The 19,810-nt window shown below is 41.7% G+C and overlaps 1 protein-coding gene across 1 annotated transcript in view; it reads right to left on the reverse strand.

Moving 5' to 3' along the window:
• The window catches only part of Ccdc170 (coiled-coil domain containing 170), a 103,124-nt gene that overhangs the window by 45,462 nt on the left and 37,852 nt on the right, over window positions 1-19,810 (reverse strand). Inside the window, exons 4-5 of the mRNA XM_087193446.1 lie at window positions 15,474-15,618; window positions 11,000-11,185 (exon numbers count right to left, since the gene is read on the reverse strand). Of these exons, the coding sequence (XP_087049572.1) occupies window positions 11,000-11,185; window positions 15,474-15,618 (331 nt within the window). The remainder of the gene's footprint in view (window positions 1-10,999; window positions 11,186-15,473; window positions 15,619-19,810) is intronic.

Here is a 19,810-nt window from a genome sequence, read left to right on the forward strand (position 1 = left end):
TTTTTTCCATTTCTCAGCATTTTTTCCTTTCCCTTCTTTCCTTTCCCCTCCCCCTCTCACTACCGCTACCCCTTTGGACCTTTTTTCCTATTTTACATTATCAATTATTCATTCTAATCATTGGTACATTTTAGGTATACAATATAATGACATTCATCATTGGAAATTTGCACCTTTACATAGTCTCTCTTGGTTCTTATTTTTCACCCTTGCCCAGCCCTCCCTTCAACCCCTCCAGTCCTCCCTATTTACAAAGATTTTGTTCCTATTTTTCCATTTTCTCATATTAATCCCATTCCTTTCTATCCTTTCCCCTAGCCCTCCCACTTCCTTCCCCTTTGCCCCTTTTCTTCCTATTTCACATGACCTATTATACATTTAGTCCTTATTTACACTTTCAGTTTCTCACACCAGAGAAACTATTCGGTATTGACACATGCGTGTCCTATTTATTTCACTGAAGAGTATCGCCTCAATGTGCATCCACTTAGCTATAAATGTCTCTAATTTCTCATTTTTTATGGCTGAGTAGTACTCCATTTTATTAAAAAAACCACATTTTCTTTATCCAGTCTCCAGTTGATGGGCATTTGGGCTGTTTCCAAGTTTTAGCTATTACAAACTGTGCTGCTATGAACATGGGTGCACATATATCACTGTGGTATGATTCTTTTAATTCTTTGGGGAAGATCCCCAGCAGTGGAATAGTGGGGTCCAATGGGACTTCCAGTCCTAGGTCTTTGAGGTATCTCCATAGTGATTTCCACAGTGCTTGCACCAGTCTACACTCCCACCAGCAGTGGAGCAGGGTTCCTCTTTCCCCACAGCCCTGCCAGCATTTGTTATTGGTTGATTTCATGATAGCAGCCATTCTTTCTGGAGTGAAGTGGAATCTCAGCATTGTTTTCATTTGCATCTCTCGAACGACCAGTGATGTTGAACATTGTTTCATGTATTTATTTGCTATTTCTACTTCTTTGTCTGAGAAACATCTGTTCATTTCAGATGCCCATTTTTGGGTTGGGTCTTTAAATTTGGGAGGTCTGTTCTTTTTAAGTTCTTTATAGATTCGAGATAGTAGACCTTTGTCTGAGGAAGAGCAGGTGAAGATTTTTTCCCACATTGTGGGTTGTCTCTTTATACTGCTGGTGGTTTCTCTTGCTGTGCAGAAGCTTTGTAATAAGAAGAGATCCCATTTGTTGATTGTTTGTGCTAGTTCACGGGCAACTGAGGTTTTGTTCATAAAATCTTTTCCTACACCGATATCTTCAAGGGTTCTACCTAACCTCTGTTCCAACTGGTTCAGAGTTTCTATTTTAATATTTAGATCTTTAATCCATTTTGATTTTAGTTTAGTGCATGGTGAGAGATATAGGTCTAGTTTTAATCTTTGGCAAGTTGAAGCCCAATTTTTCCAGCACCATTTATTAAAGAGGATATCTTTCCTCCAGTGAGGGTGTTTGGCTCCTTTATCGAAGATGAGATGGCTGAGTGTGTCTGGTGTTGTTTCTGCATCTTCTAATCTGTTCCACTGGTCCTCAAGTCTGTTTCTTTGCCGATACCATGCTGTTTTTATCACAGTAGCTTTGTAGTATAGCTGCAGGTTGGGGATTGTGATACCCCCTGCCATGTCTCTGTTACCTAGAATTGCTTTTGCTATTCTGGGTCTCTTCTTGTTCCAAATGAATTATTGGATTGTTTTCTCAAGGTCTATGAAGTATGCTGCTGGGGTCTCAATTGGAATTGCATTAAATCTATATAGCAGTTTTGGAAGTATGGCCATTTTCACTATATTAATCCTTCCTACCCAGGAGCAGGGGATGTCTGTCCATTTTCTGATATCATCTTCAATCTCTCTTTTCAGAGTGCCATAGTTTTCAGAGAAGAGATCTTTGATTTCTTTCGTTAGGTTGATTCCTAGGTATTTCAGTTTTTTGGATGCTATTGTGAAAGGAATTATTTGCCCTATTTCTCTCTCAGTGAGTCTGTCATTCATGCAGAGGAAAGCTATTGATTTTTGTGTGATGACCTTGTAACCAGCTACTTGACTGAATTTGGTTATTAAGTCTAGAAGACTTTTGGTGGAGTTCTTGGGGTCTTCTATATAGAGTATCATGTCATCTGCAAATAATGACAAGTTGACTTCTTCTTTTCCTATCTTTATTCCTTTTATTTCTTTCTCTTGTCTAATTGCTAATGTTTCCAGAACTATATTGAACAAGAGTGGTGATAGTGGACATCCTTGTCTTGTTCCTGATTTTAGTGTGAAGGATTTCAGTTTTTGACCATTTAGTATGATACTGGCTGTTGGTTTTTCATAGATGGCTTCTATCAGTTTGAGGTAGAGACCATCTATTCCAATTTTTTGTAGGGCTTTTATCATAAATGCATGTTGGATTTTGTCAAATGCTTTTTCTGTGTCTATGGAGATAATCATATGTTTTTTGTCCTTGGCTCTCTTGAGATAGTGTATTACATTGATTGATTTGTGTATATTGAACCATCCCTGCATCCCTGGGATGAATCCCACTTGATCAGGGTGTATGATCTTCTTGATGATCTTCTGCATTCTATTTCCCAGTATCTTATTAAGGATTTTTGCATCTATGTTCATTAGTGAGATTGGCCTATAGTTCTCTTTTTTGGTTGGGTCTTTCTCTGCTTTGGGGATCAAGGTGATGCTTGCTTCCAGGAATGAATTTGGGAATATTGCTTCCCTTCCAATTTCATTGAAGAGTTTAAACAGTAGTGGCAGCAGTTCCTCTCTAAATGTCTTGTAGAATTCAGCAGTGAAGCCATCAGGGCCCAGGGTTTTCTTAGTTGATAAATTTTGAATTACATTTTCAATTTCATTGGTTGATATTGGGTTGTTCAGAATTTTTAGGTCTTCTTCATTCAACTTTGGTAATTCATATATATCTAGGAATCTGTCCATTTCTTCTGTGTTGTCCATCTTATTGGGGTATAGGTTCTGGAAGTAGGTATTGATGATCCTCTGGATTTCTGCTGGGTCTGTTGTCATTTCAGTCTTTTCATTCCTAATTGCATGGATTTTGGCCTTTTCTTTCCTTTTTCTGACAAGGTTGGCTAAAGGTTTGTCAATTTTGTTGATTCTTTTGAAGAACCAACTCTTGGCTTCGTTGATTTTTTGTATCATTCTCTTCGTCTCCATTGCATTGATTTCTCCTCTGATCTTTATAATTTCCTCCCTTGTATGAGCTTTGGGGTTGGCCTGCTCTTCTTTTTCTAGAAGCTTGAGGTTCAGCATCAGGTTGTTTAATTGGGCTTGTTCTGTTTTCCTAATATGTGTATTCACTGCTATGAATTTCCCTCATAAGACTGCTTTCATTGTGTCCCCTAGATTCTGATATGTTGTATTGTCATTGTCATTTAATTGAAGGAACTGTCTGATTTCTTCTTTAATTTCCTCTGTGACCCATTGGTTATTCAGAAGTGTGTTGTTCAATTTCCATGTGTTTATGAAATTTTTTGAGTTTCTTTTGCTATGGATCTCCAATTTCATCACACTATGGTCTGATAATATACAGGGGATAACTTCAATTGCTTTGCACTTGCTTGAACATGTTCTATGTGTATGTGGTCTATTTTGGAGAATGACCCATGTGCAGCTGAGAAGAATGTGTATTCTGATTTTGTGGGGTGGAAGACTCTGTAAACATCTGTTAAGTTCATTTGTTCAAGAGTTCAATTGAGTTCTAGTATTTCATTACTTATTTTTAGTCTAGTTGATCTAACTATTTGTGACAGTGGGGTGTTGAGGTCCCCCACTACAATTGTATTAGTGCATATATGACTTTTCATGTCCATTAGTATTTGTTTTATATATTTGGGCACACTAGTGTTTGGTGCAGAGATATTTATGATTGTCACCTCTTCCTCTTGGATTCTTCCCTTTACAAGGATGTAGTGTCCTTCTTCATCTCTCTTAATCGGTGTTGATTTGAAATCTACTTGATCTGCCAAGAGGATAGCTACTCCTGCTTTTTTTCAGGTTCCTGTCACATGGAGTATTGTTTCCCACCCTTTAACTTTCAGTCTATGAGTTTCCTTTTGAATTAAGTGTGTTTCTTGTATGCAGCATATTGTTGGATTTTGCTTCTTGACCCATTCTGCCAGTCTATTTCTTTTGATTGGTGAATTGAGACCATTAACATTGATGGTTCTAACTGAAACATATTGACTTGTCATTGCCATGACTTTTTCTTTTTGTTGGGTTCTCCCCCTTTCCATTTAATTTCTTGTCATGCCAGATGGGTTCATTCTGCTTTGCTTCCTGGGGTTGTGATCTTCAATGTCTGTTCCTAGGATATTGTGTAAAATTCTTTGCAGTGCTGGTTTGGTATTCACAAAGTTCCTAAGGTGCTCTTTGTCATGAAAGTATCTTATTTCTCCATCCATTTTGAAAGATAGTTTTGCAGGGTCCATCAATCTGGGTTGGAGGCTGTTTTCTTTTAGGGCTTGGAATATGTCACTCCAAGCTCTTCTTGCCTTGATGGTTTGTGTTGAGAAGTCTGCTGTGATTCTGATGGGCTTTCCTCTGTATGTGATTTGTTTCTTTTCTCTGACTGCTTGCAGAACTTTGTTCTTCTGTTGTGTTTCTGGAATCTTAACAATTATATGCCTATGTGTAGATTTTTTTTGATCAAGGCTATTTGGAGTCCTATATGCCTCACTTATCTGTATGTCAAGCTCTTTTCCCCTGCTTCGGAAGTTTTCTGCCATTATTTCTGTGAAGAGATTTTTTATGTCATCGCCACTCTCTCCTGTTTCTTCATTGAGCCCAATCAGTCTTATGTTATTCTTTTTTGCATCATCTAGCAGTTGCTGGATTGATTTCTCATGTTCCCTTAGAATTTTGAAGCAATTTTTCTTTTCCTGGTCACTAATTGCAGTCTTATCTTCTATATCTGAAATTCTGTCCTCACATTGGCTCATTCTGCTGTGTAGACTTTCAATGGAGCTTTTCATGTCCTGGAAATCTATTTGCATCTGTTTTATGGATTCCATTTGTTTCTTATGTTGGGATTCCATCGTGTTCCTCAGCTCCTCTCTAGATTTATTAATCATATCTTGCACTAGGGGCACCATTTCTCCTGTTATCTGAGAAATTATTTCTGATCTCCTTTTTTCCAGATCCCCTTTTGTTGCCAGTTCAGTGGGTCCAGGTGGTTGAGTATCAGAGGGTTCCATCTCATTTCCCTTTGGGATTCCTGTAGGTGATCTGGAAGTCTGGTTTTGAGACTTAATTACGTGTTTTCTCATTTCGACTGGGGCGGGGGGCTGTTAGCGCCTGCATGGATTACCTCCTCTGAGCTGGGTGGGGTGGGACAGCAGCCGGGAGCAGTGGTAGGGATGGTGACCCAAAAGCCCTTTCCTGTGGGCTGGGAGCAGCCGGAGGGATGGCAGCCGGGAAACCCCTTCCTCTGGACCAGGAGCAGTGGGACGATGGCTCAGAAGCCCCTCCCTCTGGGCCCGGAGCAGTGGGAGGGATGGTGGCCCGGAAGCCCCTTCCTCTGGGCCAGGAGATGTAGGACAGAAGGTGGCCCAAAAGCCCTTTCCTCTGGGCTGGGAGCAGCGGCAGGGATGGTGACCAGGAAGCCCCTTCCTCTGGACCAGGAGCAGTGGGACGACGCCTCAGAAGCCCCTACCTCTGGACCAGGAACAGTGGGACTCAGTACCTTGGTCTGGTGGTCTGGTGTCCTCTGCGTCTTTGTAGTGTGGAATCAGGTGACTGCCTGTCTGCAGCGGGGTGATTCGGTGTCTTCCGCGGGACTCAGGACCTCCTTAGGGCGTGCACAGACCTGCCTGTCTGCAGCGGGCTGATTCAGTGTGTTCTGTGCAACTCAGGACCTAGGTAGGGCATGGGCAGACCTGCCTGTCTGCAGCGGGATGATTTGGCGTCTTCCGCGTGACTCAGGACCTCGGTAGGGCGTGCACAGACCTGCCTGTCTGCAGGGGGCTGATTCGGCATGTGTTCCGCACGACTAGGGACCTCGTAGGGTGTCCAGAAAGCAAATTTTGAAAACTAAAGGAGTCATGTTACAGGGTCATGAGCGCCATTTTGAAGAGGCTGGTGCTGGACAAATGTGGAGAATTTGGAACACTGGAAAAGAATAATCAATTATAATACAACAAATAAATAAAAATCTGTATGTCCTCTAGAATTTAAAAGAAAAAGAGAAATGGATTTTTTTTTTTCTGTAGTGGGGATTTGTGGTGCTTAGGGTGAAGTTTCAACTTGATTAGCTGTGGGTTCTCCCTGGGAATTGGTGGGAAGCACTTCTGGATGTATCAGGGTGGATTAGAGAGGTCTGGCCTTTGGGTCTACATCTGGTCCCTGCTCTTGCTCTCTGGCACTGTGCTCCTGCTCTTTCTCGACTGCCATGAACTAAGCAGCTCTGCCCACCATTCTGCCATGTCTCTGTGGAACCAGCCTGCTGTGGACTCAAACCCTGAGCAAATTAAACTTTTCCCCCTGATGTTGTGGGTGTTGGGTCTTATGTCTCTGTGGTGGGAAAGCTAACATGGGATTGAATCAGGGCCTTTCACTCTGAGCTACATCCCAATCCCTTGTTTGTTTTTTACTATGAGACAGGAACTGACTGAGGTCCCCAGGCTGGGTTCAAACTTGCAATCCTCATTCCTCAGAAAAGGAAGCTTTTTTCTTCACAGGAAAATAGCTGCTAATAAATATAAGTAATGGTGAAATTAGGACATTACCATTTGCCACCCTGAAGACATAGTTAATCCAGGCAAGGCCTAATGGATGCTAATGTCACTAATAAAGTCCTAAGGAGCAGAAATAAGGTGATAATTATCATCCCATAGAAGTATCACTGAACTGCAGAAGAAATACTAGTGTACCTTTACACTGAAAAGATTGGTAGTTAAACTGTCACCAATAAAGGAACCATCTAACATCATTCTCCTTCTGACATGAAGTACACAGGTTTACTTTCCAAATATTCTCACCAAGAGGTTTGATCTGAATTCCATAGGCATCCACATCCATTTCTTTTTCTTTTTTTTTTTTTGGACAGGGTCTCGCTATGTAGTTCAGAGTTCAGGCTGGCCTTGAACTCACTATATAACCCAGGCTGGCCTGGAACTCATGCCAAACCTCTTTCCTCAGCCTTGCAAATCCTGGGATGTGATGGCATACTACTATAATTCCAGTACTCGAGAGACTGAGGCAGGAGGGTCACCGTGAGTTTCAGGCCAGCCTGGGCTACATAGTGAGTCCAAGACCAGCCTGAACTACATAGCAAGACCCTATCTCAAAAAACAAAATAAAATATTTTTTAAAACAGGTAAAAATATTTCGCTGCCTGCTGCGCAAGCATAAGGACCAGAGTTCAATCCCGGTACCAAACAAAAACAACAATAATAACAACAACAAACAGGTAAAAATAGCTGGAGATTTAGCTCAGTGGCACCACGCCTGCTTCACAAACACAAGGCCCTGAGTCTGATCCACGGTATGGGGGTAGGGGGTGGGGGACAGCTAAAAATAATCAGCAAATGCAATGAATGAACCCATACTGGATCTTGATTTGGGGAAGAAAACAGCTATAAAAAACATTCTGAATGCAAGTCATACATTTTGAAATGTAGAACATGAATATGATAGTAGACGATTATTAGTTATTAATTACTGTGTAACACATTGCCCCAAACTTAGTGCCTTAAAATAAAAAGCATCTATTGTTGCAGATTCTAGGGGTCAGGAATCTGGCCATGACTTTGCTTTTGTTTTTGTTTTTCTGGTTTTTTGGTACCAGGGATTGAACTCAGGACCTTGCACTTTCGAGGAAGACGCAGGACCACTGAGCTAAATCCCCGGCCCTGGCCATGACTTTGCTGTTCGGCCATGAGTCACGGTCTCTGCTGAGAGTACAATCATCTGTTGCCCAGGGACACAGTCATCCCAAGGCTGGGATGAAGGCTGATTCCCTGTCCAGCTCACTCATATGGTGGCTGAGTGGCCTCAGGTCCTTGACATGTAGGCCTCAGTAGGCTGTGTGAGTGTCTCTACCGCATGGAAGCTGTTGTGTCTTTCCCCAGGGCCACCTCACAGCATGGCAGTGGGCCTCCCTCAAGCACAAGTGACTCTAGAGAGATCAAGACAGTGATTCTAAAAAGAAGCCATAGACTATATCCTGACCTCAAGTATGACATCCCATTACCTCTGACATATTCTTTGCACTAGAAGTTGCTAATTCTATACTCAAGAGAAAGGAACTAAACTCTACTTTTCAGGAAGAGGAGAATCAGACTATGTATGGTTTTGAAAGAGTAGTCAAGAACTAGGCATGATATCTGTAACCTATTTTCAAATGGTTCTGCAATGTGTATGTGTGTGTGTATCTGTGTGCTTGTGTGCATGTGTGCATGCAAAGCCAATAGGGAAAAATGCTAACAAATGTTGCTTCTGGGAAGATGAAGATGGATGTTCATTGTCGTGGTCCTTCACTCTTTGTTTACATTTAAAATTTTTTATAAGAAAAAGACAGAAAAATAATTGAGAGTTGCTATGGACCAAATTGTGTTCCTCCAAAACTCATGCACAAAGGCTCTAATCCCAACTTGATGGTGTTTGAAGGTAGAGCCTTTGGGAAGTGATTAGATTTAGAGGAGGTCATCAGGGTGGGGCCATATGATGAAATTAGTGCCCTCCTAAGAGGAGACACTGGAGAGCTTGATCTCTGGAGAGCTTGATCTCTCTCTCTCTTTCTCCCCCTCCCTCCCTCCTTCTCTCTCTCCCTCCCTCCTTCTCTCTCTCTCTCTCTCTCTCTCTCTCTCTCTCTCTCTGGCACAGCAAGAAGATACCCATTTGTTAGCCAGGAAGAGGATCTTCATCAAAACCCAACCATACCAACACCTTGACCTTGACCTTGGCTTTCCAGCCTCCAGAACTGTGAAGGATAAACCCCTTTTGTCTAAGCACCGCAGTCTGCGGGACTTGGCTTGGTTTGGTGTGAGCTGCTGAGGATCAAACCCAGGCCCTCATACAAGCTAGGCAAGCACTCTACCACTGAGCAACACCCCTAGCCAACTCCGTGGTATTGTTTGGTATGGCAGCACAAGCTAAGACAGTATGATGATAGCAATGATGGTCTTTGCTCTTTCCTAGAAAGCCAGTGGAAGAGGATTTGTTGATGCAGGGAACTAGGGGAGAAACAGAAATCACTGTCATTGTGTGGATGGCTCTCACACCACAGTGGTGTCACTGTAGACAGGGAAGGCCCGAGGAAGACTGCTCCTCGCACACACCAACTCCACACCGGCCCCTCAGCCTGGGAGACCCCTGGGCCTTCACCTTTCAGAGAGCCTCTTTGGGATGAGCACCGGTCATTACCTAATCGTGAACCTCATCTCCTTACCAGGGCCATCTGCTTTCCTCCTGTGGACCTGTAGTAACTGATTACACTAGCTCAGTTTTGCTTTTGGAAGTGGATTGCTAGTATTAATCCAATATGAATCCAATAATTTGTCACAAAACTTAAAAAACATGATTAATAGTTATATATTGAAAATACAGTGTTTATTTTCATACTCAAACTCTAGCCAACTTGAAAAGATCAGGCAACTCATTGTTGTTGTTGTTTTTTTTGGTACCGGGGATCGAACTTGGGACCTTGTGCTTTCGCAGCAGGCACTGGAACCACTGAGCTAAATCCCTGGCCCCTACTCATTGTGTTTTTTAAAAAGCTTAGAACTATGTTGCTTCTTTTTGTTAATATCCCTTAAAATTACAATATCATAGTCTTTGATACAGAAAATTTACTTCTAGAATTTTTTTTAACATTACTTGGTATTGAACCCAGAATCCTCACACTAAACCACATGCCAAGCCCCATCCCATCCCTTTTTTAAACATAGTTAAGACAAGATTGTGCTAAGTCACCCATTTGCCCAGGCTAGGCTCCAACTTGAGATCCTCCTGCTTCAGCCTCCCAGAGCACTGAATTATGGGCAGGTAACACAACATTCAGCTTAGGGTTTTGTTCTCCATGACTGATGACACATGAACAAATGCATGATATTATTCACAGTGGCCTTATTGATAATAGTGTATACTCTATTGCCATATGTTAAAAATAAATACAAATAATATATATTATATATAACAAACAAATTTCTTTTTTATGCATACACATACATAGAATATTTCTAGAAGTTGTATAAGAAATTGAAACAAGTTTCCTCTGGAGAGAACCAGGAGGCTGAGAAGGGTAGGGAGAAGAGCTTTTACTGAACACCTTTTCTTTTATACATTTAGAATTTTCTATGATGCAAACGTATTCTATTTGTTCAAAAAATAAAACTTAAAATTTTAAGACAAATTTTAAAAGTATCTTTAAATCTTTAAAAGTTAGCCATCTTCTTTACAAATTCTTTACTCTTAGGTATTTTTTATTTCTTTTTATTTTCCAATTAAAAAGAAAAACACAGCCAAGTAAGATGGCACATACCTATAATCTCAGCATTCTGGGAGGCTGAGGCTGGAGGAATACAAATTTAAGCCCAGTCTGAGCAACTTAGAGAGGCCCTGTCTCGAAATCTAATTTTTTTTTTTTTGAGCCAGGATCTCACTTTATAGTTCAGGCTGGCCTTGAACTTACTACGTAGCCCAAACTGACCTCAAACTCAAAGCAATCCTCCTGCCTCAGCTTTCTGAGTGCTGGGATTACAGGCATATGCCACTGCACTAGGCTACAAATTTTTAAATTTAAAAAAGGACGGGCATGTAGCTCAATGAAAAGGCCTGGGTTCAACCTCTAGTTCTGTGCAAAGAAAAAAAAATGATATATACCCAATAGCCTTCACCCCAACTGCCTTACCCCTCCTTCTGGAAGCAGCCCTTTGAAACTGTCGTCTCCATTTCTAGTGCATTCCTCCTAAATCCATCTTTACATTTCTGCTTCTTGAACCTGATCCCAGGAGTGCACACACACACACGCTTCATGTGCTGTACCTGGTTCAGCTTGTCCTTCTCTTCCGCCCAGGAGGAAGCTTTGCTCTGTCCTCTGTTGACTTCGGACGCCAGCCTCATAATCGTTTCTCTGTTAGCTTTTGCCTCCATCTCATGGACATTTATAGTCTCTTCAAGACTAGCAATTTGTCCTTTCATGAATGCGTTTTCCCTGCACAGCTCTCGAAGCTGAAGAGAAACCCATCACAGCTGTCATAAAAATTAACGACCCCATCCACTTTCAACTCACAGTCTGTACCCAGTGGCTACACAACCGTACACAGCAGTGTGTGCACAAAGGTCACACTTGTCAGAAGGAACATCTAAACTCAGGGGTCAGGCGAGGCCAGTGGCAGGTGCACCCAAAGCTGCCCACACTGCCAGGCACCCGCAGCCCTGGCTGGCTCTGCAGAGGTGGCCACAGGGTCTGAGGGCTGTGCCAGCCCACGTCCAGGCACTTCCTGTCACTGGGGCAGACAGATGGGGCTACTGCTTTCCTTAAAGTATCCTTCTGACTCATATAAGCAAAGAAAGAGTCTGCGTATGCTGCTCAAACAATGGCTGTCACTGGGGTCGAGAGTAGCAGGGTTCTTCTGCATCCTATGCCACACATCGGAATTGTAAACTGGGAGCATTTATGAAATTTAGGAGGGAGAAGATCAAAGCAGGCAGGCTCCTGGACATCAGGGCATGAGGCACAGTGACAAAATCTCTCTCTCTGTGGGACCACGATGATGCCTACAAGAAAAGTCGGTGACCCACATGATGAGGTCAGCATGCTGTGACGACCTAGGGAAGGGACATGGCTTTCGGCCTCAGCACTCCACCACTGTAGCACCTTCCTCTGTGTTGGACACTCTTCATATCTGCATGCTCACACCTCAGCTCACCTTCAAAAGGGATCAGGGGACCCTGATTGGTCATCAGCCTAAACTAGCATGCCACACCTCTGATTTCCATCCTCCGCCCCTACATCCTCATGAGTTTTTCTTATGTGGAATAATATTCAATATTTATTTGTTAATCTCTTCACCATCTTTACACCATGACAATGAAAGCTTCAAAAAATTCATTGTCCCAGCCCCAGCATCCAGAATGCCTAGCACATAAGCATTCACTAAATATCGGTGAGATAGATGAATGAACACCAAAATAAATTATTAGGAATGCCTTCTTTTCCACCATGGAGCCTACAGGGCGTGTGTGTGTGTGTGTGTGTGTGTTCACAAGCAAGTGTAAAAGTGAAGAATAGCTGTGAGATGGGAGAGCTTTCGTTCCTTTTCTCAACTGAACACTGCATGAGGCTGTGGCCCTGATCAAAACACCAGTCTTCCTGCTCTAGGGTAGTAGTTGTTTTAAAGACAAGCACCTGCTCAGGCCGAGTCGTGAGATAGTCAGGATCACCACAGCAACAGGGCACAGGCAGAACCTGGGCCCTCATGCTACTCGATAAAAGCACAATCTGTGTTTGCCTGATCTTTCCCAATCTGTGACAGTCAAAGACTTCAAAGCTATTTTTGCTATGAGCTACGACTCCTCACTTGAGCCTACAGATGCCCACCTTGACCTTCCTTTTGTACCCTTTGGTACTGTAAATCTTGGGTCAAATCCTTCTCAGCCCAGCATTAAAAGAATTAAAAGAATCATACCACAACGATATATGTGTACCCATGTTTATAGCTACAGAGTTCATAATAGCGAAAGCTTAGAAGCAGCCCAAGTGCCCATCAACTGGAGACTGGATAAAGAAGATGTGGGTTTCTTTATAAAATGGAGTACTACTCAGCCATAAAGAACAAGAAACTGCAGACCTTTATAGCTAAATGGATGCATGTTGAAGGGTTTCTCTTAAGTGAAATAAATAGGATACATGTGTGTAAATACCAAGTAGCTTCTCTAGTGTGAGAAACTGATAGTGTAAGTAAGGATACACACAGATGAAATGGCCTAATAACATAGTTCTCGGATTGTGTTTCCATCACGGGTCATATGACTGTATCGAAATTTAAATTAGGGAGAAGTTTGGCTTATGTGGAGTCTGCTAACTAACTGGAGGTTTTTTCCTGATCATTATTTGTTCAGTGTTGGTTTTGGGGAACTTTCTGAAACAAATCACATCCTCTGGTGTCTTGTTGGTGCTAGAGATGCTTTTTTAAGTTATATGGGAAAATGTTTAAGTGCTTTCCAGTTTTGTTTTGGTTGAGTTCTACTGTATTTGAATATTATTGTAGCTTTTTTCCCCTTGCATTGTTATTCTTTGAGTGGTTTTAATTTTTTTGTATGTGTGTGTGTGTTTGATAATAAAGTTATTTAATTAAAAAAATAAAAAAAAAAAAAAAGATTCCAGAACTAGGACACCAGACTGAGATCATGAACAACCAGACCCGGCTTACCAGCTAATCCTCCAAAGCTGGCCTCCTACCTTTGGATATGGGCCAGTCTGAACCCCTGTATCAGAGTGTGTCCCCACCAGCCACATCAGCTGGAGTACTTTCCTAACTTTCAATGAAAGCTTTTTTGGGGGGTGTAGGGGGTTTTGAGCCAGGGTCTCACTATGTAGTTCAGGCTGCCCTTGAACTCACTATGTAGCCCAGGCTAACCTTAAACTCACAGTGATCCTCCTCCCTCAGTGCTGGGATTACTGGTGTGCGTCTTACTCACTTTCATTTTAATTTTCATGTCTACAAAAACAGGGATCCACAATAGCAAGCGACAGTAAGAGTCCAGAATCCCACTGTGTGTTTTGAAATATAAGTCCTATATTACCCAAGTATAGTGAGTCCAACAGATCAGGAGACCATTACTACTGAAAAGATAGTTCATTGCGCATAGTTCCAAAGAGGAGGACAGGACTGGCCATGCCATGCAGAGCCACTTGGAGTAGCCCCAAAGCCCATCCGGAAGCAGAGGGGGCAGAGAGAACTACGGGCCAGAAGCTCTACTGTGAATGCCTTGGAAGGACCATGCCCATGCTGTCTGCTGTCTGTCCCTAGAGTGATAAGAAAAGAGATAGTGGCCAGGAGCCTAAGAGCCACACACTGGCTTCGTCTGCATATGAAAGCTGTACTCCCAGCATCCTTCACTCTCTCCAGGAACCGGCTAACACTGGGAGCTTTGGCAGGCTCTCCTGGGCCCCAGGTGGCAAATCATTAGGAAAACAGAAAGTGAAAGGGCATGGTTAACACAGCATTAACCCCCAGACTGGCAGCTACACTGACTCTGACGGAGAAAGGAGCGTCCCGAAAAAGGAATTTCTGAATGCATTCTTTGTCTCCTCACCACTTGGTTTGAAAGATAATCCCCTAAACCACAGTGTGAAGTGGATTTTGTTGCAGTGCAGCTCCTGGCCCATATCAGCCAGACAGGTGGAGGCGCCCACAGGGTGTCAAGCAGACTCTAGTCTTGAGCCACAGAACCCATCAGTGAAGTGGATACTTCTTGCTATAGAAAATTAAATCCTCTTGCACCTTTAGAGGACCTGGGGGAGCCGATGGGCAGACAGCTGAGAGGCTTTTCAAGAACAGCTGCATGGAGCAGCTGTGGGTGTAGCTCAGGGGTGGACCACTGGCCTGACTGCACTGGAGGCCCTGGGTTTGATCCCCAACACTGGGGAAAAAAATGAAAGATTTTGTCTTTTATTTTTTTGACCAGACTGGCCTTAAACTCTTGACACTCCTGCCTCAGCCTCCCAGGAGTTGAGATTACAGGCATGTGTCACGGTGTCCCAACAATAAATTTGTAAAATGAGCAAAGATGCCATAAGCATTCAAATCTTTGCAGGGACCGTAATGAATCACTATGGGCTAAGTGGATTATTCTGTTGATTTCATTAACTTTCATTTTAGTGATAATCACTGTTAAAATAGGATTTTTATTATCTGGCTTCAATGTAAAATTTTAAAAGTACTTCAGAGCTAATCTTTTGTTTTGTTTTGTTTTTTGTTTGTTTGTTTTTGAGACAGGGTCTCATTTTGTAGTTCAGGATGGCTCTGAACTCATGTAGCCCAGGCTAGCCTCGAACTCATGGCAATCCTCCTGCCTCTGCCTCCCGAGTGCTGGGATTACAGATATGTACCACCACGCCTGGCTTCAGAGATAATCTTAACCTTATACTCAATAAGCATAATTGACATATTCCTGGTGGGTGTGTGTGTGTGTGGTGTCTGTAACTAAAAGAAAAAAACTGCCTGAAAACATAGCATTGAGATGAATAATTAATTGTACTTGCCAACCTGTATATATTTTAGACAAAACAACTCTTTATGAAGACTAATTGATTCCAAATAATACTAGGAAGGATCTTGGATTGAGGCTCTGGGAAGTGATCTGATCGGTCCCAGGTCAGACAATTAATTAATGCTCCACTGGGGCCACTGTCTTGGTCTCCTGCCACCAGCGACTCGACCACTGCACGTCCCTGCATGGCCGCATCAGAATGACCCCGTATTCACAGTCCCTTTAACCTGCATACAAACACCTTTGAAATGAGATCTTCCTCTGCTGCCTTCTGGTCCTTCCGGTCTGGATCTAGGCATTCCTGAAGCTGAGTTAGAAAGTCCACATGCTTCCAGCAGTGCTCCGAGACTTGCTTCTTATTCTCCTCACTTTCCTTTGCACACTTTCTACAGGGCAATAACAGATGAGTCAGGGTTTAATGCCACAGCACGCACTACTCATCAAACCAATGCAGAACTTAAATGGAAAAGCAATCTGGGGCCCTGTGCTCTATCCTCATGGTATCCTGGACCTAGCAACAGGAGGGGGAGATGCTTTACCTGTTTTCCTCAGCCTGTTAGGATCTGTGGAGGTAGGGTCAGCTTCTGGGTCATACGTGGGCCCTTTCTCTGCACGGTCACAACCCATACAGCTGTGGCTCACATGGGGAAGGAGAGTCCTGTTGCTTTCTAGAGGACCAAGCTCCATTGTATTTTGAAACATTATACACTGATCTATGAAGGACCTGGTTCATGGCCAAGCATAACTATAACACAAGACACAAGACAGGGATGTTCCAACGTCAGGCAAAGAAAGGTGTTCCCCCACCAGTAAAAACTATTCCTAATTCTCACACACCCAGAATCCTTAAAGAGTACTGAAATTGCCAATCAGGGAAAATCAAGATTTTTTGGTCTGTTCTGAATACTTTATTTCAAATCTCAGGTTTGTTGAAATACTGTTTTCAATACTTTAAATGTTAAAGACTAAGGGATCATCAAAAGAATAGACATAATTTAAAGGCAATTAGAATCATTTCAGTAATTTGGTATCACTTTTTTCAATACCATAGATAATAAACATGATTATTGCTTTCCCTTTTGACCATGTTGAGTGTTTACTGCAAATTTTTTCACTCTGTTCAAAAATTAACAAAGCCCATAATTGCATATACTCATAAGCTTATCATATTTCCATTTAGTAAAAAGGATGACAAGCTCAGTGTGGTGCCACATGTCTGTAATTCCAGCTATGCAGGAGGCTGAGACAGGAGGACCACAAGTTCAAGGCCAGCTGAACAATTTACCAAGACTCTGTCTCAAAATAAAATAAAAAGGGCTTATGCTGTAGCTCAGTGGTAAAGTACTTACTTAGCATGCATGAGGCCCTGAGCTCAGATCCTAATGCGTAATTTTTTTAAGAGTACAATAATAAAGGACTAACATTAATATATTTATGATTTCTTGCTTATACCACATGAAAGGTCAAATTTATTTGGTCTTTGGGGCTCATGAAAAGCACAGTTAATGCCATGGCTCTGATTGATTTACATACAGGATCCCATATACTAACTCCAAGATTTCAGTCTTCTTTATTCCCAAGGTATATGCTAAACTATGTCCACACCTACTTGCATGTCACTTGACTCAACAAAGTTACAAGAACCTATGCTAGAGACATAATCACATAAGTGTGAAAATACAAGTCCACCTGAGTATTATGCTTTGTAATAAGTTTTTTGTTTGTTTATTTGTTTGTTTGTTTGTTCATTTTGGTACCAGGGATAGAACTCAGGACCTTGAGCATTCAAGGCAGGCAGTGGAACCACTAAGCTAAATCCCTGACCCTGTAATAAGTTTTTAATGGAATAAACCTAAGTGTGTATAAAAACATCAAAAGAATTGGTTGATTTGATTAAGATATTTCAGACAATGAAATATGATGGGCCATTAAAAATTATAAAGCAAAAATATCTACAACATATTATTCAGTAAAAATAACACATTACATGATGTCATTTGGGTAAAACTGAAAATCTGTTCAAAAATGTTCATTATAACTTTTCTATAGTAAGGTTTTGGGTCATTTTTAACTTCCTAGTGGCACTTTTTTTGTATTTAAAAATTACGATAAGTATATAACATGCTCATTAGTCATTTATTTGGCAAAGACTTATCAGGCACCTACTGTGCATTAGGCCTCATTAAAGATGCTAAAGAGACAATAGTAAACAAAGCAAATAAAAATCCTTGCCCTCATGAGCTTATGCTCTAGTTGGAAAGATGACTACAACAGTTAAGCTTGATTGTTAACTTGATTGGCTTGAGAGAACTAGGAGATTATTAAAGAATACTTCTGGTGCATCTGGTGAATCACAGGGACTTGTCCTTGGGACCACATCTGGTCCCTGGTCCCTTCTTCTCTGGCTCTGCTTCTGCCCTCTGCTTCCTGGATGCCATGAGTTGCAACAGCTTCCCTCTGCCACACCCTTTCATCATGATGTTTCTGCCTTGGAACCAGCTTGACCATAGGCTGCAATCTCTGAAACCATGAGCCAAAATAAATCCTTTCTTCTTAAAGTTGTGAGTATTGGGTGTTTTGTCTCAGCAATGGGAAAGCTGACCAATATAATGGACAATGATCAAAATGTTAATACATGTAAAACATACAGTATGTTACAAAAGGACTGAAAAGATTAAACAGGAAAAAGGGTAAGAAATATTGATAGGGATAAAATTTTAGATGAGGATCTCTTCAGGGCCTCAGTCAGAAGGTGCCTCTGAGAGAAAACCTAAAGGAAGCAGGAAGACCATGCAATATCTGGGAAGAAGCCTTCCCAGAAGAGGGACTAGCAGGTGCAAAGGCCCTGAGGTTCAAGAAACAGCAAAGAAACTAATTATCTAGAATGAAAAAAATAAGGAAGAGAGAGGTAACAAAACCAGATAGGATGAACTATTTAAATCATAGAAAATCCTATGCTTTTACTCTAAGTAAGAATACAAGTCACTGGAGGACTCTGATCTGAGATTTACATGATCTAATTTGTTTTTTAACACAATTGCTCTGGCACCAGAGGGTACAGGTGAAAGCAAGAAAATCACTGCTATGGACTAAATGTTTCTTTCCCCCCAGAATTCATATGTTGAAATCTTAATCCCAATGTTGCAATATCCATAGTTGGGGCCTTCAAGAGCCAATTAGGTCATGAGGGTGGAGCCCTCACAAATGAAATTAGTGCCCTTTTAGGAAGAGTCATAAAGGAGATACTCTCTTGCCACCAAGGGAAGAAACAACAAGAAGCCATGCATCTGCACACCAGGAAGTGTTGCCAGGAAACACAGCAGCCAGCACCTTGGTCTTAGACTTTCCAGCCTCCAGACTGTAAGGAATAAATTTCTATTGTTTTTAAGCTGCTCAATCTATGGTATTTTTGTGATACCCCAAATTGATCAAGGAAAAATTTGAAACTAAAATATGAAACAACTACCTATTGTAATAATCCAGATAAGAGATGATAGTGACATTGGGGAGACAAGGAAAAACAGCCAAAAATTAGATTTAATTTGAAGATAGATATGATTGATTGCATTTAATAATCAGACATGAGTATGAAAGAGAAACAAGAATTATAGCAAGTTTTTTTACCTGATCAAAAGATAGAAAAATTACATTAAATGAGATAAGGAAACATATAGGAAGATTTAGTGGGAACACCAGGAGCTGAATTTCAGACACAATTTGAGATGTCTGCTAACAACTACATGGAAATGTCCACTAGGTGGTAAAATTTGTCAGTCTTGAGTTCTGGGAAGAGATCCACTCTAGATTATAGAATTGCAAGTGTCGACTGTATTTTGATCACTGCTAAAGCTATGAGACTAAATGACATAAAAAGAAAAGAGATTCAAAGATGGGGGCTGTGAAGCAGTCCCATAACTAGAAGCCAGGGGAATGAGAAAAAAGTGAAAGAAACTAGCTAGACAGGAAGCTATAGACTAGTCCTGTGCCATGACCTAGAAACCAACAGAAGAAAGTGGTCGAAGGAGAGAGATCGTTGTGCCTGATGCCACTGGTGGGCCGGGTGAAATGAGACTGGCCGTATACCTGGCACTGTGCAGCACTGGTGACTATAATCAGCTGTTCTCACAGAGCACATAAAAGAGAGAGAAGAGAAATTGGAGAAGGGGAGCTCATACAAACATTTGAGGAGAGCAGGACAGGCACCAGGAATGTTGGTTTATTTCTTTTAGATGGGATAAGTAAAATAAATATCCAGTATTTTCTAAGAGATATATTTAAGTCATATATAGAATTTTTAATATATATTTGAGGAGCTACCAGTTCCCAATTTTGTCTCCATAATCACCCCTTGTCAGAACTAAGTAGGAAAAACCTGGGATCCATGAATTTCTGCCTAAAATGGCAATAAACCCTGATGAGGAATGTTCAGAGTGGTCTGACTTCCAAGTATTTTTTTTTTGGTACTGGGGATCAAACTCAGGACCTTGAGCTTGTGAGGCACGCGGCGGAACCACTGAGCTAAATCCCCAGCCCAACTTCCAAGTATTTTTATAACTAACTTCTGAATAAATGCATCCC

This window comes from Heterocephalus glaber, unplaced genomic scaffold, assembly GCF_053883595.1.
Source record: "Heterocephalus glaber isolate CG9 unplaced genomic scaffold, H.glaber_assembly_v1.0 deba00001593, whole genome shotgun sequence".
Taxonomy (NCBI): domain Eukaryota; kingdom Metazoa; phylum Chordata; class Mammalia; order Rodentia; family Bathyergidae; genus Heterocephalus; species Heterocephalus glaber.